The sequence below is a fragment of the Alligator mississippiensis genome, chromosome 10 (genome assembly GCF_030867095.1).
Source record: "Alligator mississippiensis isolate rAllMis1 chromosome 10, rAllMis1, whole genome shotgun sequence".
In the NCBI taxonomy this organism is placed as follows: domain Eukaryota; kingdom Metazoa; phylum Chordata; order Crocodylia; family Alligatoridae; genus Alligator; species Alligator mississippiensis.
In genome coordinates this window covers 1,582,718-1,603,668 of record NC_081833.1, presented here as the reverse complement: position 1 = coordinate 1,603,668, position 20,951 = coordinate 1,582,718, and the positions used below count along the sequence as shown (strand labels likewise).

The 20,951-nt window shown below is 53.4% G+C and overlaps 1 protein-coding gene across 2 annotated transcripts in view; it reads left to right on the top strand.

The window, feature by feature from the left end:
• The window catches only part of MYO18B (myosin XVIIIB), a 127,119-nt gene that overhangs the window by 89,493 nt on the left and 16,675 nt on the right, over positions 1-20,951 (top strand). For both annotated transcript variants that reach the window (XM_019486890.2, XM_014594791.3), the window contains exons 38-40: positions 13,730-13,863; positions 17,916-17,957; positions 18,997-19,158. In XM_019486890.2, coding sequence (XP_019342435.2) covers positions 13,730-13,863; positions 17,916-17,957; positions 18,997-19,158 — 338 coding nt within the window. The remainder of the gene's footprint in view (positions 1-13,729; positions 13,864-17,915; positions 17,958-18,996; positions 19,159-20,951) is intronic.

Genomic DNA, 20,951 nt, shown 5'->3' with positions numbered 1-20,951 from the left:
CGGTGAGCTCAGGGCTGCTTTCCAGGGGAGCATTGGTGGGCAGCGGTGGAGGAAAGGAGTTCGGCTCGCCAGAGAGCAGGGCTTTCATTGCGGCTTCATCGTGTGGAGTAGAGGCGCAGAGGAAAGCGGTCCACGTCAGACCAGGGTCTTTGAGAGATGCTTGAATGGAGAGTCTCCCATCATAGACCCCGCTCCTTGGGACCCAGCACTAGGACGCAGGGGATCCCCAGCCTGCTGGGGTGGGCACGTGCCCGTGCCAAGTTGGTGAAAGCCCAGGAGCAAGCAGACGCCTTCCCCCTTGTCCATCTCCGATCAGCTTCCCCCGTTGTTTCAGATGGTTTTAGTGAAGCACGGGGAGCATCCCGCCAGCAAACACAGGATCCTGCAATAGCGCTGCTCAGCCGTGTTCAAAGCAGGTGCGATATCAGTAAGTGTGCGTTTAGCGATCGGCTAGACCTCCGCTGCTTGTTTTAACTCGCGCCAAAGGAAAAGGTGCGAGAGTCGGAGCTGTTCTGAGCCGCGGCGTGTGGCTCAAAGGCCCTGCGTCTTGGGTGAGACGGGTTCGTGGGTGTTATAGAAATGGCCGGGAAACTCTTTTTGGAAAGCAGCTGTTCACTCTCAGGAAAGAAAGGGTGCCCCGAATCTGCAGTGGACTCCCCAAGGAGCCGTTGCCGTCCCCAACCTTGCAAGTCTTCAAGAGGAGACTGGACGGACGCCTTGTTGGGATCATTTGATCTCAGCAGGATTCCTGCGTTTGATCTCAGCCCAGCGGGGTTGGACTCGACGATCTTTCAAGGTCCCTTCCAGCCTTTCGTGTCTGCGATTCATACGAATCTATGAAAGGAAACCCGCCCAAAGTTTGTCTGGCTCCTTGTTTTCATTTGCAAACACCCTGGGCTTGTGGTTCAGCCAGGTCAGAAGATGGGGGACAGCTTTTCGAACCACAAAACCAAAAAGCAGACATCGGGGGTCTTCACCTTGCATTGCTTCCTGGAACCAAACGAGACGTAGGCAATTAGTAGCTGCAAGAGCTGCAGATCCATTGCAACATTAAGGGAGTTTGTCCCCCTGGAAATCCTGGGCTGGATGGCTCTGTGCGGCAAAACAGAACCAGCTCGTGGAAACAATAAAAGCACAAAGAAATGCTGTAGATATTTAGGTTGTTTCGGATTGATCCAAAGGAGCTGTGGGGTTACCTGCACCCACCGAAGCCCACATGCAAGCCTCACGGGAAGCAGTTAAGGAAAAGCAGCAGATCAGGCCTGTGCGGATAGAGCTGGAAATAATTTCTCCCCATCGGTGGAGGTAGGGATGGGGCTTGGAGGGGGGTGGATGAAGTCTCCTTCCCAGTAAGTATATTGGAAACCAGTGACTGCTGTGAGCGAGGGCTGACATGGTTTCATTGAGACCCAGAGGGTGTATCACAGCAGTGTGAACATTTCCTGAAAGCCAAGGCTCTCCTCTGGACCGTGTGTGCTTTTAATAACACTTAAATAAAACATGGCACTATTGCTGTGATCTCGGAGCCTGGCCATGCTTCTCAAGTCGCCGGGCGAGGGCATCAATAGTTAATAGCCCACCACTTATGGCTCTGCTCTGTCTAAATCTGACATCAATTATAAATACCGCATCAATTATTCACTTAACATTACGCTGGCCCAAGTCTGCACCCACCAAAAAAAAAAAAAAAAGAGAGAAACAAATAATTCCCGAAGGACCCACGTTCCAGTGAATGAATGAGGGGAATGGTTGAAAGAGACTGATTTATTATACAGACTTGACTTTCAAAAGACAGGGTTTTCCAAGAAGATGTAGAAGAGGGTGGCAGGTATAATCGTGAGGCTGGCTATCCCGCCACGGAGAAGGCGCATCCCATCGCTTGCATCTCCAGGGCAGCGGTACCCAGGTCTCTGCCACCCTGTGCCGGCACGAAGGCAGAGCCCCAGGCAATGCCGTCTCCTTGAGGCGCTCCGGTTGCAGGCAGCTGTGCTGCCGGCTCTGGGCTGCGCTTCTTGGAGGCGTCCCGCTGGCCCCGGGGATGGTTTCACACCGAATCCCACGGGACAGGATGTGTTTGGAAGCGACTCGCAGCTGAGCATCCCTAAGCAGCTCCGTTGTGGGGAATTCGCCACCTCCCTGAATCGACTCTCTACCGCGGGCTCCCACCTGAGTGCTGGGGCCGGACACGGCTTTGCTGGTACCGTGCGAGCAGGGCAGGGTGTGAGTTTGCCACGGCTTTTTGGGAGCTAGCGATGCTTCCCTGGGTGTCCTGCTCCGGGAGAGACGCCTCCATCCCCAGGCGGTGGCTGCCTGCTTTTGTGTCTCGGTAGCCATCTGTCAGGTGCAAGCATCCGTCGCCGGTCTTGGCCGCCGCATGGTTTAGCGGCAGCTGCTGCAGGTTGGGCAGACGGTCCGTCTGTCCAGCAGTGGCTAAATTCACAATGCAAACCTGGCGAGTCCTTCCACGCTGGGCTGGCTTCTTCAGCCTGCGTTATACTTGCTCATGCTCCCGGCGAAGCTGTCGAGTACCCCAGGGGAGATTTCCTGCTGTTGGAAGCACGCTGCAGCTGTGCCGTGGAGGGGCCTGTGCGTGCCTTTAATGATGTCACTTGCCAAACTATCTCAGGCCACTTGCCTTTCAAGCGAGACCAAGAAACCTGCCCGAGTCAGTGCTGCTTGCACGCTTGCATTGCAAAGAGGCCAGCGGCGCTTGTGGGAATTTCCACGTGCCCATAAAGGCCAGGCAGTCGAGTGCAGTTGACTTCCCAGCATGAGCTGGGTTGGAGGACGTGGGTGTGCTGGCTGGCATACTGGGACAGAGTAGCTGTATTTATGCTTGTGGAGACCACCCCAAGGGGCAGGTATCCTGCTATCAGTGCCCGGGTGTGCTGGCTCGGATGTGCCCGGACCTCCATGTGGACAGACCCTAGGGCATCCCTGCAGTGTGGGTGCTGGCAGGGTCCTAGAGGAGAGCATGCCCTTTCTCTACAGCACGCCTGCGCCTCTGAACCAGCACAAGGACTTGCAGCTTCTTGGTGGGATAACTCGTACTCGACCCCTGGATCCGCTAGCAAGGTCAGTCCCCTGGGCGCTTGCACCTGCAGCCGGGTCCGACCAGTTACGGCCCTGCCGAGATCCCTCGGATCCCCGTGCAAAGGGTCTCGTTGTGCATCAATGCACCCGGGAGCAGCCGCCGGCCTTTAGGGCAAACTCGCTCTTATTCCCTAAATATTTCTGACATGACTGGAGGGGAAGCTGTGAGCATGGCAATAACTTGGCCTGAGAAAAGAGGCATTTTCCAAAGCCCCCGTGCCTAGGGAGGAGGGGGTTTAGGCCAAGCCAGAGTGTAAATAACCCCTTTTATGGCTCTTGTGACAGCAGATATCCTTCCTAATTACCAGAGCATTATCCGGGTGCTATCCAGAATGACTTAGCACATTATAGCCCTGGTGCTTACAAACTGTTTTCATTTGCAAGGCTTAATAGTTTCTCGGCATTTGCTGCGTACTTGACAGAAGAAATATAAAGATATTTATACTCCTAGCCAGGTGTATGGCTGAGCTCCTAAGAGCATTGCGCTGCAAAGCAAATTACAGGGTCTCGACCAAAGTTTAAATAAGCTCTTTGAACTGCCTGCCACAAATGCACAAGTCCCTTCCTGCTGTTGTTCCTTTTGGAGTTGCTTTTTTTCTTTTAGAGCTAATGGTGCCGGCTAAATATAGCCCGAGATCATATCAAATGAAGTCAGTCACTCTAAGCCACGCTTAGAGATGAGATGGCGTGATTGGAAAATCTCTTCCTGAAAAAGCGACTGAAGCCTAATGAGATCCATTGCATCTAAGCCGTACAGTTTTGTTTTGCCATTGAAGGAAATATATTCTACAGGAATTAATTGGCACTTAGAGTTGTTAATACCAATTACAAATAATGCCTGCGTCTGAAAGATCAGAAAGAGATACTAATCTGGTCTCGCCTGAGATTTGGGCTGCAGAAATGTTGTCACTTCAAACTTGCTGCAAACCTCCAAGTTAATTACTTAATTAAGAATAATAATGATTGATGAATGTTGCAGGTGTATGTTAAGTTATTCAAATGGCGGCAGCCCAAGCTGCGTTAATTAGATTACACTTCACTTAAGGTGGAGGGGAGATTTGGCGAGGTGACGCTGTGATTGCAGGATGCAAACAAACACGAGAGTCGGAGCCGAGCAAGTCGCCCTGGATGTTGCGCAGCCTCCGACTAGAAATCCATTATAGTCGCATTACGTTAGTTCAGTCCCACTTTGCTTAATTTTGTCTTGGAGGCAGTGGAAGATAAGTGAAAGCCCAGATAAGCTGATGTAGAAGCTGTAAGAAAATATGTTCTGTAAATCCATCGTTTCTTTTTTTTTCAGAGAGACATGAAAGCCAAGGTGCTGAGACAGATGGGGCAGGGGTAGGATGCTTCCCAGTCCCCCGTGGGGTATTTTCCCATACAAGAGACTGGGAGCTGTAAAGGCCACGTTCTCCCATTTGGCCCCGAGGCCGGATTCTGCTCTGGTGTGAAGGGGGCACACTGGTGGTTGAGGATGCACAACAGCATGTGTGCACTGGGTGAGCCCAACTCGAGGGAGAACGGGCATCTTTTTCTGGAGCCTGGAGTTTGCTAGACCCCCCTCTCAAAGGCAGACCTGGTGTCTACTTGTGGTGCGGACAGCGTGCTGGTTCGAGCCGGGCAGATACCAAGGGGAGACGGCCAGTCTCGGTGGGCATTTACACCAGCTTAAAGTTACTGCGCAGTAAGTGGGAATAGGCCGGCATCTACACGTGCAGGTGTGAAGGCGCATTAGCGCTGTGTGTGGACTGACTGGGGACTAAAGTTATTCCCAAGTCGATCTACACGCACAGGGTTACTGCGCGGTAAGGCACCGACACGTGCGTAGTAACTAAGCGGGGGTACATTTGACACCTGCATGATGCAGGTATCAAAATTATGCCCAAGTCACCACATTGACTGTGCAGTACAGGTGTGCACGTGTGGATGCATAGTAATTTCAGTTACTGCGCAGTAAACGTGCATGTGTAGACACGCCCAGGGACACCAATACAGGCATGGTCCTTCCTCCTTTGGATTGATGCTGACATAACGAGAGCAGGAAGGTCTGCCACCTCCAGAAAGCTCCAGTCTGGGACCTGGTAGGCCTTCCAAGTGTTTCGAGTGCATGAGCATGCATGATCAAACCCCGCTGTCCGCACGCTGCTCATTACCTGTTACCGACTCTCCTCTTGTCTTAACCTCTTTTACTTCACTGCTCGTGACCTAATGGAGGAGAGTCTCTCGCTGGATCGCAGACGTGCCTTAGAGCATTTATTTTGAAGCTAAACAGAGCGCTGAAGGGCCGGCCGGGATGCATTGAACCTGACGTCGCATCTTTTTTCCCCGGGACGTCCGCAGAACAGAAATTGTATTTTCCTTGCACAGTGTGTGCGTCTGTCGCGCAGTGAGAGCAAGCCTATCCGTTCTGCAAGATGGGTGGCAGCTCGTTCTGGGATCGCGGTGGCCACAAACGGGCGCGTGATAAGGAGAGTTCAAAGGGGGTTGCGAGGGAACGGAAAGGAAGTGGCGCTGTCACCGTGCCCGTTTCGATAAATCCCCGGCATTGACAATTGCATTAGAGGAGCACTTCTTCTTTCTTGCTGCGCTGATAACATCCATCGCCAGAGTCTTTCTAACATTTAATTAGATCAGCGGTAAATAGTCTCTCGTGAAATCTTTTGTGAAAAATGTCAAGGCTGGAAATTTTAAGCTACCACACCGACCAGAACAGAGTGAATTGCCAAATTTTTAGCATGGATTTTTGAAGGCAAGGTTTCATCACTGCAGCAAATTGTCTTTTCCTACACAAGATAATATATATTTTTTGTTATACCGTGACAACGGCAGAGTGAATGCTCATCACTGTTATCTTGCCAGAGCATTTAATTTGTGTTTCAAGTCAGGTAATGTTAACCACTGCTTTCTAAAATAAATGCTTTTGAACTATTGACTGTACAGTACTGTACTTTTTTTCTTGACAGTGCAGTACATTAAGGCAATTTATCCACCCACATATGCTATAGGAAAATCTAATTTGGAACTCTTTGCATAAACAGATAATAAATATATCACATGAGAAATGTTTCAGGAGGGATGACTGTAATGATCAGGGTGATTTCTGCTCTGTGCAACTGGCAGATCTTTTCTTTGCTGAGTGCCTAGTGATTAAATAATTACAGGGCAGCTGCACATATTAGTACAAGCAGGAGGTGGCACGTTAGAAAGGCGGCAAGCATGGCATGTTGCCTGGATCCCTTTTAGCAGAAGTTGCCCTTGGACCAACGTCCTGTGGGTTAGTTCACGCCGCCAGAGGAGAGGCCTGGCGTCTCTCTCCATCATCCGTGCTAGCGGTGCATGCAGCGCATTCCCCTCTTCTTCCTCGTCATCGAGTCGGAGACAACGAGGGTGGGGAGGGACCGAGGAGGTTATCCAGCTCCAAGCAGGAACGTCCCCAACAGATCATCCCAGCCACGGCTTTGTCGAGCCGGGCCTTCAAAACCTCTGCGGACGGAGAGTCCACCACCTCTCTGGGTATCCCGTTCCAGTGCTTCGCCACCCTCCTCGTGAGAGTTTTCCCTAATATGCAACCTCAACTTCCTTTGCTGCAGCTTGAGCCCATTGCTCCTCCTGCCATCTGCCCCCACTGAGGACATGCCAGCTCCATCCTCTTTGCAACCCCTTGCAGGGAGGTGAAGGCTGCTGTTCAATCCCCCTCCGTCTTCTCTTCTGCAGACTCAATCAGCCCATTTCCCTCAGCGTCTCTTCATCAGTCCTGGGCTCCAGCTCATGGACCATTTTCGTTGCTGTCCGCTGGACTCTCTCCAACTTGGCCACATCCTTCCTATAGTGGCCCCCCCAAAACTTCCATATAGGCTGGTTTCGGCTTCCTCCATGACCTCAGTCATCTTCTCGCACTCCCCAAGTCCCTTCTCAGGTTCAGCAGCCTGTCCTGCTCCCTGGGGCCCCGCTGGCCTCCGTCCAGTCACCCGGTCATTCCCAGCACCGAGGGGCACGCTACGAGCGGTCGTCCCTTACGGGGAGGGCGGACGGACCCCGCGGTGGCCCAGCTAGTCTTCAGCCCTCTGGGAAACAGGCAGCAAAGCTCGGAGGAGTTGCCAAATGCAAAATCCGCTGATTTACTAGCAAAACAAATGAAAAGCAGAGACTCGTTAGTCTCTTGATTTATCATTACTGCGTGATGGCTGATTTGGGAATCGCTGCTGTCTGGTTTCGGTAGCGTCTGGGCTCTCGGAGGCTTTATAGCCCAGTATCTGCAACCGCAGGAAAAGCGATCATCTTTGCTCCCGTGTCTGACCGTGCGAGCAGGCGAGAGCATTTTCAAGGGCAGGCTTGGCAAATGGATGCAGAAGTCTGTGGGAATAGCAATCCGTGCGCGAGGCTCCTTCCGGCCCAATAGCTGCCCGAGTTTTCTTTGCGTGCGACAACTCCGGCGATAGTCAGCAGAGCAAATGGGCTTTTCCTTTCCCGGATGCATCTGTCGAGGAGAGCAGCTCATTGGGATTCCCGGCGTGATGCTGGGTGAACGAACGGCGGAGCAAGCCTCTGCAGATCACTCGGGCAGCCCGTGCGGCTAATTAGTTAACCAGATGCATTTCTGGCTGGTCGGAGGTTCCCCACGCATCTTGGCATTTTAAAATGCATCCGCCCTGGGGTTGAGATGGGAGCTCTCCCCCGTCTTGCTTTAAGGTGGAGGGTTGCATGGACTTGCCCTCAAGCCAGATCCTTCCTCGGGCTAGGAGCGGTGCTTCGTAGGTGTAGGATGCGGTGGCCTCACACCGCAGACCTGAGTGCTGCGGGGTGCACGGGCCACAGCGGCCCCGGCTCACCCAGCAAGGTGCCCAGAGACCCTTGCTTGCTGAAGGGGAGAGATGAAATGAGTGAGGGGAAGGCTTCCACCTTCAGTAATCCTCCAGGTGTTTTTTGGGTGGACAGTGTCAAGGGCAACCACCCCTGACTCTCAAAATATCTCGGTGGCTCAGAAGGGGAAAATGTATTTCCTGATTCCCCGTCCTCATCAAACCCTGGGCTGCAGGTGGCCTTGGCCTCTCTGTTCAGGTGGAAAGGGCTGTTTGCAGCGGCAGGGATGCAGCCTCAACCCATTCATCAGTGCAGCCACGGGGATTTTGGCCCACGGAGCCAGGAGTCAGGATGCCCGGCGGATCCGTAACATGGCCTTTCTGCTCCGCGCCAGGCGCGCTTGAGCACAAAAGCCCCAATAATGGGCTGTTAATGATGAATAACAGAGACAAAATGACTTGCCGGTTGCCTTTTATCTCCAGAGGTCTGTCTCTGCTGTGCTGCCTCACTTCAGGCCCCGGCAGCCTTTCTTTAAGTTTGACACACGATTTCTGCCGCATTGTGCACAGCAAATGAAGGCTGATTGCAGCTCAGGAGGTGGCTCCAAACGGGCTGGATGGATGGGGAGGGAAGGAGCCAGGCAGAGAAACCCCCCATCACAGCTGGGAGGAAATGGGCTGGAAACAGCAGCACTGGGTTGTGCAGGAACCACTGCGGAGCGATGGGTGCCGCGCTGGGAGAGCTGTGGGGTAGAGGTGCCACGTCCCCTTGTGCAGTGCTTACGGGGCAGAGAGAGGCAGTGCGGTGCCTGGTTGGGGGGTCGGATGAAGATCGAGCCCCCTGGGCTGTGAGAGCCACTGCACTGCACCCTGTGTGTGTCCTGCACCCTGTGTGTGCACTGCTCCCCTATATATGTCCTGCACCCTGTGTGTGCAATGCACCCCATATATGTCCTGCACCCTGTGTGTGCAATGCACCCCGAATTGTAGCACCTCCCTTTTTGACCTCTGTCCTGCTCAGTGCTGGATCTATGGACTTGGGGTTGCCGTGAGCTCCTGTCCGCAAATCTTTTGCACGTCTCTGCCAGTGGGATCCAGTGGATCCGGCTCTGGGGGCAGTGGATCTAGCCTGGGAAGACCCATGGTGGGGCATGCGGGGGGCTCAGAGGTTTCTATGCCATTTCCTCTCCATCCCTCTCAGGCCTGATGCTTCTGAGAGCTGCTCCAGGCTGCTCTTGATGTGAAGGGGACACGGGAAGGCCCCGGGGCTCCCTGCTCCTGATGCGAGCCCCTTTGGGTCCGGAGGCTGGGTAGGGGCAGGGAGCTCCAGCCACGGCTCAGGTCTATTCCTTCAAGTGGCCACGAATCCCAGACAGCTCGCCGACTGCTAACGGGGCACGGAGACCTCCTCTCCTGCAAGCTTTCTTGCTGCAGGAAATATTAGGCTTCCCCCCCTTTAAAGACAAAACAATACACTAGAGCGCTCTGGGCAGCTGGCAGCAAACGTGTTTCCCAGCGTCTTTTTTGCCTCTCCGAGGAAAGACGGCATCCGAAATGCTCCGCGGTCCATTCTCGAGGCATATTTTTGCATTCATACCAGTTAGCATATTAAAAAGGAAAACGCCGCTTGCATTTACATTTAAATTGAAACAACATGTGTCGAAGGTGTCTTTTCTAATAGCTCGCCCGAATGATAGTGGTCTGACATTGGGCAGTTTATTGTCAGTTTGTGTGAAAGGGATACTTTTTTTTCCATTTGAAATTTAATTATATTGATATAATTATTTCCTTCCTGGAGAGAATGGGGTGGTACAGATATGTGTCGTGTTTGAGTTTGAGCAGAAAGGGCAAAGTCGGTACAGCGATTGCCGGCACAAATTACGGTGGTAGCGGCTGAGATTACAGGCTCCTGCTAATAGGAGAGTACTCGGATAGGTCCTGAACCGTGGTCTCGGAGGGACGCTTTCCACCTCTGTCGCTGCTGGAGCTTCTCTCTAAGCAAAGCTCTCGAGCCCAGACCGGTTTCCAGCTCCTTTGCAAACTGCAAATCTTAGCACTTGTAGCATGGATGGCTCCGCAGTGACGGGCGGCTGTCGCTGGTCATGTCCCTGCCTGTAAAACCCAGGACTTACTTTCAATGCTAGTCTGTATTTTCAGGGCCAAGCAAATCACTGGCCATCTTATGAAGAGCTGGCACAAATTGCCTCGTGCATTTGAATGGAAATTTCCTCAGGATTTGATGACTTCCAGCACTTCTAATAATGACAATGGTAATAAGTCAACGGCTTCTGGACTGCAGAGAGTCTATTCTGGGAACAACAGCGTTATTAAGCACTGTCATCTCTCATTTGGAAATCGCTATTTTTAGGCTCACCTTGAAATAACCACTTTGGCCAGAATCTGGGCAGAGGATCTGGGGCTTGTCTATAGCCCCATTACTCGGCCACTATAATACACTGAGCCATCTGCTCAGTGCCATGCGTCGAGTGCACGGTACTGGTGCAGTGCCATGCGTCGAGTGCACGGTACTGGTGCAGTGCCATGCGTCGAGTGCACGGTACTGGTGCAGTGCCATGCGTCGAGTGCACGGTACTGGTGCAGTGCCATGCGTCGAGTGCACGGTACTGGTGCAGTGCCATGCGTCGAGTGCACGGTACTGGTGCAATGCCATGCGTCGGGTGCACGGTAGTGGTGCAATGCCATGCGTCGGGTGCACGGTAGTGGTGCAATGCCATGCGTCGGGTGCACGGTACTGGTGCAATGCCATGCGTCAAGTGCACGGTACTGGTGCAATGCCATGCGTCAAGTGCATGGTGTTAACCTCCACCCCATGAAACGATTATTAATGACTTTGCACGAAGGTGGCCAGAGGGTCTCGGGGCTCTTTGCACATACATGTGACTTGTCGCGATATCTGGTGTTGTGGGTGAAGAGTAGAGTCGTAGAGAAGTGGGGCTGGGAGAGTCGTTTGGAGGTTGCATTTAATGCAGCCCCCCTCCGGACCCAAACCATCCCATACAAATCCTCATCCAATCTGCTACTAAAACTGCACGGTCAACGCTGTCACGGAGCTGGCTCAAAGCTGTCAGTCCCTGGACAAGACTTTGCCCTGGTCCTATGGGGCCCATATAGGGCAGGGCGAAGGAGACATGGGATTGCTTCCACGTGCAGCTTGGAAACCGGGTGGGGAGAGAGAAGGGCCCTACTCCTGACGGAGGGGATGGTGCTAGTCAGCCCTCCAGAAAAGGTGTCCCTGGCTGACCTCTCCAACCACGCTCCTCCTGTTACATGCCCCCATCTCCAAGCTGCCCCTGAAAGTCCATCGCACTCCTCCCACGGTCCTCCGGTGTTGGCTGCAGGGTGCATTTGGCTGCACAGGGTCTGTTTTTCTCAACAATTTCAGGCTCCAATTTTCCAACCTGCCCGGGGACTCAGGTGCCTGTTATTCTATCATTGGAGATGGGCTCTGTAGTGAGAGATGGGCATCTGAAAGCCTTGGAGGCAGCTTGGAAAATAGCAGCCTTGAAGTTTGATAGAAGCTCGTAACAGCCCGTGAGCACCATGAGAAACAAGCCTCGCCCCGCCTGCCTGCCCGCCCAAGGAGATACTGGGGCTTTATAGGCAAGCCGCTGAGATTGCCGTGTGAGTTAATATTGCGGAGATAGGAAATGCTTGGAGGCCTTGGTGTCGCCAGACGGAGAAAGCAAGCCGCTGAATTCCCAGGTACCATGAAGCGGCTCCATCCCGTCGTGGCAAGAGGCACATGTGCTTGCCAGAACGAGTGTAAGGATAATAATAATAATAGAAGACGGGGGAAGAAACAAAAGCCGCCAGCAAACTGCATTTCTGGAGCTGAGGGATGCTGCATCAGCGTGCAGGGTTTTATCGATAGGTTGTTTTACTTACTGATCTTATACTTGCTAATAGTGGATTGCAGGCTTGTTATCTCAAGCTCGGAGCACTCTCCCTCCTGGTTTCACAAGTGTTAGAGCATCTGGCTTCCCTCGCTCAGCTGCGTCTCCCAGGCCAGTTATTTGGTGCTTGCTAGAGGATGAGCTATAGCCCGTACAGCTCTAAGGGTGCACCAAGGTGGCCCGAGGGTCTTGGGTAGCCGTGTCTTGGAGAGCTTTTCCCAGTGCCGAATAGAGGGGAGGAATCACTGCCCTCGACCTGCCGGCGATGCAGCCCAGGATGCCGTTCACCCTCTTGGCAAGAAGGCCACACAGTTAATTCATCTCCATCTTCTTGTCCCCTGTCCCCCCAGGTCCTTTTGTGCCGAGCCCGTCAGCGCCCAGCCCGCACCGGTGCAGGGGATTGCTTGCTCCCTCCTAAGCGTGCTTGTCTCACTTCATGAGACATCTTTATAGATAGATTTCTTTATGAGCTTTCTTTTTCATAGAGACCTCATCATATCTGGTCTCTCAGAGGGAAGGACTTAACAAGCTTGAAAGCCCTGGACGGGAGGGAGATGTGGGCATTGCTAGGAGTCGCCGTCCGTATCGGCGCGCTCCCAGAGCGATTGGGATTCTGCGCTGCCCACGCCCAGCGATTTCGTGAATGTTTTTATGAAGTGAGATGCGGCTCCCCCAAGGCCTGCTTGCCCTGTGATACCAGGGCTTTCATTATTTACTCTGACAGGCTGCTGGCTCCTGCGCCCGGGCCTGTCGCTGCCTGCACTACAGATCATCTCTCACCTTGTCACCACAGAGATGGCAATTTTACAGCTGGCAGCTTCAATCAAGTTAAATTTGCAGCTTGCTTTCTCTCCGTCACGTGCCAGGTTAGACAAACTGTCTGCCGAGTTCCCTTCTCGCCGGACTCATGAAAAGACTTAAGACCAAATTAAAACCGCGATGTTAAGACAAAAGATCAAAATCCCCGCGTGGCGACTGCCAATTCGGGCGGCTGCCGTTGCAGCTATGATGTGAAAATCTCATTTTTCTCATGAAGAAAAATAGAGTCCGGGCGGTTGAATGGGGTTTTCCCCTCTCCTTTTCTGTAGTTTAAATTGATTGTCTTCTAATTAGAGTTCATTTCTGGACCGTGCTTCGTCTGGAAGCAGGGGCAGCCCCTTGCGCAGGTGGATAAGTGGGGCGGAAGGGCTGGCTCTGTCCTTGCACTCTCCGCGGGTCTGCTCCCAGGTCAGCCTTGTGCACCAGCAGCCTCGTGCCTCGCCGGGGTAAAGAACGGCACCTCCAAACCCGGGCGTGAAGCCAGAAGTGCTCCCAGCCCTCCTTCCTTCCCGCTCAAGGGGGGCAAAGGACTTGGACACGGGCAGCACAAGCAGCCTGCCCCAGGCCACTGGTGAGTGCAACGGATGCGATACCGATGCCTCTCCTAGCCGCACTCGCAGGGTGGAGAGTCCCGGCTGTGCTTTATTCTGTAGGACACAAGTCGTGTTGGCCAACCAAGTAGGAATAACACCAGGTGAGACGCCAGGGTCAGGAGCCCACGGCCGTTTTGCTGTGGATAGGAACGTGTCTGGGGTGGTGGCGTTTTCTCCCAGGGTTTAGGGCGACCTCTGCTCTTGCAAGAAGAAGATGGTCTGGGTACAGCTTGGTGCCGAGCCACAGATTTCCAGTGTCAGCTTGGGCGCATCACCGGGCCTCACTTTCCCACCTGGGAGTCGGGGTACCACTTGTTCCTCCACCCGGCCTTGCCCGTTTGCACCGTAGGCTCTTTGGAGAAGGGACTGGCTGCAACCTGTGGGTGCCCCCAAAATAATAACGACACGTCCTAGAAACCCCGGCACTAGCCGAGCGCCGTTTCGGTAGATGCACGGTTGGGCTCCTGGCTAAGAGGCCGTAGCTCTCTAATCTCAAGCTGTGTTTGTCCAGGAGAAGCAAGTGGACGAGCTGTCGGCCGTGCGGCAGACTTTGCAAGCGGACCTGGAGACGTCCATCCGGCGCATCGCGGATCTGCAGGTGGCCCTGGAGGAGGTGCAGTCCAGCGACGAAAGCGACACGGAGAGGTAGGCGGACCAGAAACGAATCCTGACACGCGTGCGGATGCACCGGGGTCTTTGCGCTGGGCCCGGTGGCGTGTGTCACGGCGCTGCTGAGATTTGCATGGGACATCTGTTTTCTAGGAAAGTTGGTTTTCATGGGAGAAGCAGTGCTCGGTTAGGGCAGGGGACCTCTATCACTGAGCTTTCCGTTCAGGCCCGAGAAGAGCTGCATCCCTCTCTTTGCAAATGAAATGCTCCCTGGAGCTGGCGTCTCGCACCAGCCCCGGGGGTCGTTTCTGCCACGTAGGGTGACTACGATGAGCCTCTTTGGGCTCCTGGCACGGGACTGAGATCCACGGGCATGGAGGAGCTGTCCTGATGCCGTCTCTAAGAGGAACATTTTCTCCTAGAGCTGATTCAGCTGCTTTGAGCCGCGCGGATCTGCACTGACAAATGACCCCCTTTTTTTAATGAAAACCCAAAGAAAGGTTGTGCAGAGAACTCTGCTGAGTGCGGGGGTTTAAAACGAGCAAGCAACGCCGTGATGGAAATAGTCCAGTCACAAGCATCCCTGTACAGGCTGCTCCTGGCACGTGATGTCCTTCAGGAGCGCGAGTCGAATCCACCCCCAGCTTGGTTGGGAAGGACGAGGTTCGGGGCTGCCTCTGGTTCTGGGACGCTTTCTCCTGGCCCTGTACGGCAGGACCGGTACGATGCCAGGCCAGGAACCACAGAGTCAGAGACGAGGAGGGTGGGAAGGGACGCTGGGGTTCACAGCTAGTCCAACCCCTGCTCCAAGCAGGACCAGCCCTAAGTACATCATCCCGGACAAGGCTTTGTCTAGCCGGGTCTTCAACCCCTCCAAGGATGGAGATGCCACCCCCTCACCTGGTCCAGTGTTTTACTACCCTTCTCGAGAGAGGGTTTTTCCTAATATTCAACCTAAGCCTTTATTGCTGCAGCTTGAGCCCATTGCTCCTTGTCCTGTCGTCTGAGCCCAGCCCTGCTCCATCCTCTTTGCAGCCCCCCTGCAGGGAGCTGGAGGCTGCTGTTCAATCCCCCCTTAGTCTTCTCTTCTGCAGACTCAATCAGCCCATTTCCCTCGGCCTCTTCTTACAAGTCATGTCATCCTCTCACAGAAACACAGTTGGAGTTCGCCTTGCTAAAGCTTGCTCCGAATCATTATGCCGTCAGGAAGCGTCAGCGCTAATCAGGTTAGCGACAGCGTCACCCAACGATCTCGCTCCTCACATCGGTGCCTGCCCCCTGCAACAGGCCCAGAAATGCCAGCTAGAGTCAGCGTCTCCGGTCGCACGCGCACGTCGCGGTTCCTTCCGGGCGACGAGAGCTGGTGCAGAACGAGGCCAGAGCCCGTCAGATCGCGCCACCTGACAATCCTGACCGGGAACCCTTAGCAGCGCTGGCAGCAAATGCATGGAAAAATGCAAATTAAGAGATGAAATAATACAGTGCCTAGCTTGGTCGAGAGTAGATCCATGGTCTTTCACAGAGAGGAGTTTGTCCCCAATGCTCTGCCGTGCCGCTGCCTTCCCAGCAGCCCTGTGCTTTGCTGCAGAGCGCTGTTCTTGTCCTCAGCCCCCGTGACCATGGGGGATATAGCCGGACCCCTGAACCCTTGCAGCCTCCTTCCCATTCCTGGTGGTCACCCAGCTCTTCAATATTTCTCTTTCTGGTCCATCAGCCAAGGGCCTGCTGCCTTCCTACCCCCTCCTTACCCTCCCCGAGTGCTTCGGCACGTCCGCTCCTTTCCCTGACGGACCCAGCTCCTGCGGCAGATCTAGCAGGGTGCTCTGCTCCGTCTTCCCCAGGCTCCCTGCAGTGCTGGTAGCCCGTTCTCCTCTCTCTGCCATAGGAAATCTCTGAGCAGGTCTTGTCTCGAAGGGGCAGGCCCTGGGCTGTGCCAGCTGGCATTGCTGCCGCGAGAGAGGGCAGCTCTGTCGGGAATCTGACAGCGAGGCGCCTCGTACGTGGACGATGGTGATGGAAAAAACATGCACTTTAAATATAGTTTGGCTTCAAGCGGAGGGAGAGGAAGGGCAATCTGCACGTGCAGCTAAGCGGTGGGAAAATTATGGAAGCTTTTCTTGACAAAGTTTTGTGGGGGGGGAGCAGGATTTTCCCCTTTGTCATCAGCATTATTTTGCCAGCTCTTAAGTTTTCCCCTCTTTCCGATGCCATCACTTCTCGTCTTGCTCTGACGGCTCTGGCACAAACAGGCAGTTTTGTATCGGTGCATAAACCAGCAAACAGAAGACAACCTGGCCCGACACCAGCATGTGCAAAGCGAATGCTCTTTCCCAGGTATTCATCGGGGTAGAGCAACGTAGGAGGTGAGAGCTCAGAAATTCCACGTTTTATAGGAAACGCTTTGATTTTGAGTGCAATTGGCACGTTACTCAAGGTGAGAAGTGCTTCTTGCCAGGGATTTTCTAGGCAGCTCCAGTCAAAACAGAGGTGTCTGGCCTCTTTGCAGTTATTTCCGCTCCCCCTGCTAACCTCCTGTAATGTCTAATGATCACAGAATCATAAAAAGGAGGGTGGAAGGGAGCTCAGGAGGTCACATCTAGTCCAACCCCTGCTCCAAGCAGCACCAGCCCCAACTGCATCATCCCAGCCAGGCTTTGTCTAGCCAGGGCTTGAAAACCTCCAAGGATGGAGACTGCACCACCTCTCTGGGGAGCCTGTCCCAGTGCTTCACCACCCTCCTGGTGAGAGAGCTTTTTCTAATGTCCAACCTCAACTTCCCTTGATGCAACTTGAGCCCATTGCTCCTTGTCCTGTCATCTGCCCCCACTGAGACCAGCCCAGCTCCATCCTCTTTGCAGCCCCCCTGCAGGGAGGTGAAGGCTGCTATTCAATCCCCCTCAGTCTTCTCTTCTGCAGACTAAATCAGCCCATTTCCCTCCTCCTCTCCTCACCAGTCCTGTCCCCCAGCCCCCAACCATTTTCATTGCCTTCCACTGGACTCTCTCCAATGTGTCCACATCCTTTCTGCAGTGGGGGCCACAGCTGGACACCGGACTCCAGATGTGGCCTCCCCAGCGCTGAATAGAGGGGAAGAATCACTGCCCTCCATCTGCTGCAACACTTCTACCAATGCAGCCCCGGGATGCCATTCAGCTTCTTGGTGACAAGGGCACACTGCTGGCTCCTGTCCAGCTTCTTGTCCCCTGTCCCCCCAGGCCTTTTCTGCAGAGCTGCTGCCCAGCCCGTCGCCCCCAGCCTGCCCCGGTGCAGGGGATTGCTCCCTCCTACGTGCAGGACTTTGCACTTGTCCTTGCTGAACCTCGTGAGATTTCTTCTGGCCCGATCCTCCCATTAGTGTGGATCCTAGCCCTGCCCTTGATGCTGCACCCTTGCCCCCCACTGCAGACTTGACCTCTGACCCGTTGGATCCCGAAGCAAGCCCACCTCATTCCTAAGTCGGAGGGTCTCAGCCAGGGTGCTGCGAGATCCTTTTAAAGCTCCCATGCAATATCAGCACGGTTAAGTGTCTCCACCCCAGCACATGATTAGCAAGGCTAGCCCGGAGATGTCAAACAGGGCTCGTTCTGACATGTTGTGGCCTTTCTGAGCAATTTGCAATAGAAGAATTGCTCTATTCTTTTTCCGTGGTCAAGAAACACGTGACAGCTGAGAGCTGGTATCTTCTGAGGGGCACTTTGAGTGTATTGAGTCTAAAAAAGTTGAGAGCCCCTGAGTTAGCACAGATGTGATCCCCACGCACCTGGTTTGAGAGCCCTGCAGCTCCCATCGCTGTCGGTGGGCGCGGGAGGCTCAGAGGTAGCCTGTATATGCGGGGCAGGGGAAGGGATGTTCAAATGTTTCTTCTGTGGTGCACGTGATTTTTAGGGACTATTTTGTCCCATTTACAAAACCCCAGTAAGCTGCGGTCTGACAGGTAACAGCCACTGAAGCATTACGCTGTGTTGCGATTAATCCAAAAAGTGTTTGATCTCCTCAAACAAAAGCTGATCCTCCAGTGTGGTTTCGTGAAGGCGGCGCGATCCATCGCCACGTGTAATGATCGATTCTCTTTTGTTCCATCATTACAGCGTCCAGACAGCGCTGGAGTCGCTCGGCTCAAGAAGAGAGACGTAAGTGAACCCTAAGCAGGGCTGGGCCGGTTGAAGCATTTGAATCCTTGTGTGATGACAGAATAGGTTATCGATGAACCGCTGTCGAAATTCTTGTTTGCTGAGAAGTCGATGCCTAGTAAGAGAGTGACCGTATTCTTATTAGCCATGCACTTGGATTGGTTTCAGATGGGATTGCAGATGCATTGCCTTTACACACGCTGCAACGGCATTGATCTACCCCATTTTCTCTAGATAGTCTGTCTATTAACCTATGATAGACAGCCTCATTTATTTTCAGTGTGATTTAAAGCATACTAAGCTAGCTTGCACGATTAGAGGAAGTTAATCTACCAGAAATCATCCTGGCACCGCATCGGGGTGGACTCTAGTGACAACATGTTCACAGGGACCGAAGCCTGGTACCCCGTGTGAAACGCTGGTGCAAGCACGGTGCCAGCCCCAGTCCCTGGGAGTCGGCTTCAGTTGTAAAGTCACCGTCTTAGACCTGAATATTTGGAGCTAGCGCTGGTGTTTTCATGCCAGCGATGTGCAGTATGCAGTCTTTCTATCAGGAGCAGGGAAATTGCCCGCTGAAGACACCCAAAATGGTTTGTCCGGTGTCCATTGCAAGCAGCCTCTGCGTTCGTCCTTGCTGACGTTGTGCGAGACCAGAACAGGGTCTGTCACCTGGAGTGGCAAGGACGTGTAGGTCTCCAGGTTCTGGTTTTGATGAAGGCAAAGGCATCCCCTAGTTATGCTGCAACCCTCCCAAGAAAACCCACCTAACTCGGAGCCAGCAGTCCCCCCTCCATCCCTCACCTCCATGCCCTGCTCTCACCTGGGCTTGGGAGCACAAATTGTAAAATGAGGCGGGAGAGGTAGGTGCCTGTGGGGTTTTCCCCAGCTTAAGTGAGCGAAGGGGTCGAGGTGGTAAGGGGAGATGGTTTGGTGAGAGGAAAGCTCCCCAATCCCCCCGTCCCAGCCAGGCTGGGATTTCTTGCCTGCATTTGTGGAGGTTGTGAGCATGCAGTGCTGTGACACTGCATTGCCGTTGCAGGGACGCCCAGTCTAGCGTGGGCTCTACCCTAAGTTTGGAGCCGGGAGAAAGCTTCAAATCGTGGCTGGGGTCAGCAGCAGGCTGGTCATCGCCTACGAGCACCAGCGTGGCGGGAAGCCTGTCAAGACAGTCCGTAGGCAGCCGTGGCACCCCGAGCCTCAGGTAAGAGACTTCTCCAACTTCTTTTGTGCTCAAAAACTCATGCACAGGCACCCAGTGGATTACCAGATGCTTGCTCTGCAGGTGATGCATACCTACACCTTTCCATCTGTAGACCTTGGCTTCAGCTCCAGCGTGCCACAGCATGCGCTGAGTTAAAGGACCAGGACAAAACAGCTCTATGAGGGCCTTAGGGAATTGCAAGAATGAGCACCGAATCATCTACTGCTTAAAACCACCCCCAAGTCTTCTGCATTTCTGATCTTGCATGTCCTAAACCTTGTCAACTAGCAGCAGACAGCAGGATGCTATTAAATCCAGAGTCATTTTCACCGGGACGGGACGGGACGGGACGGGACGGGACGGGACGGGACGGGACTCGACTCGACTCGACTCGACTCGACTCGACTCGACTCGACTCGACTCGACTCGACTCGACTCGACTCGACTCGACTCGACTCGACTCGACTCGACTCGACTCGACTCGACTCGACTCGACTCGACTCGACTCCCCTTGGAAAGCCGAACTTCTGCCTCTTGCCTTTGTAGTATTATAAAGAAACCTCATCATCCCTGTCATCAGCTCTTCCACAATGATACCCTTCACTTGACCCTTCCCAGCAATGGCATGTCGTTGAAATGCAGGAATACTTATTTCTCGTGATTGTTCTGCGCTCTTTTAAGCGTAAGCGGTTGCATTCGGCGGAGTAAAAATGACCCACCAGTGAATCTGAACCAAATGTGATTTTTTTAATTCAGATAAATAGTGAGAAACTTGAATACTTTAAAAAAAATATTCCAAATTTTCTGCAGCTTCCTCCATATGGGTTGAGAGTTCCCCGTGCATCACACCTGCGTCTTCAGCGCGTTGTTATTGCCTGTAGGGTCCTGTTGGGAAGCGCGGGATGAATTCTCCAAATGTAGGGCTCCCGTTGCAACTACTGGCTGTCGTACCACCGCGAGCAACAGCAGTGGCACACGGAGAAGTGGCAAATGGTTAAGTTCATGGGACAGCGGTGTTCATGCCGTCACTTGAAAGATGATGATCTCTGCCTCAGAGAGTTTTGCATTAGTTATGTAAGTGCTCGGTGCGAAGCGTTTTGCACCGAGTTATTCTGACTCTCAGGATCTCTTCTCGAATGAAGCGATAGATTCGCAGGTGAGGTCTTTCACCTGCTGAAATGAGCAGGCCGTTTGTCATGTCGGGCTTCACCGGTGACAGCTTTTGCCCACGACACCAGCCTTCAGGTGCTTGGTATGACAGTAGTGTGGACAAGGGGGGAGGCTAGGCGAGGGAAGAAGGTGTGCATGGATGAATAGATGGAAAGATCATTTCTATTCAGATCCCAAAGTGAGACCTACTATGACCAATCCACACACCAAAGACAACAGAGGAACTGTGGCCTGCAGCATAAATCCAGCTTTAACTATTCATAATCATAGACACTGAGGGTTAGAAAGGACCTGGTCCGGGTTGCAGCCGTGAGGCAGGTAGTGCAAACCAGATCTGGCAGCTGCCGGTGAGATTTCTCTGCTTTTGACAGGGCTAAGTAGGCCAGATGGATATTTCTCAATGTCACTGGTGCGATGATGCCAATAAAAAATGGGATCTTCCAACCCAGGCTTATTTTTGAACCCACTGGCAGGGCAGCGAGCAGGCAGAAAGGGCGCCGTACGAGAAGAGAGGGGAAACTTAAAGCCGTTGCGTGCCATGGCCTTGCTGCTCTTCTCTCACAGGCAGTGTTAGCTCTGCTGGGGTACGGTGTCCACACACAGGTACAATGCATATGTCTAAG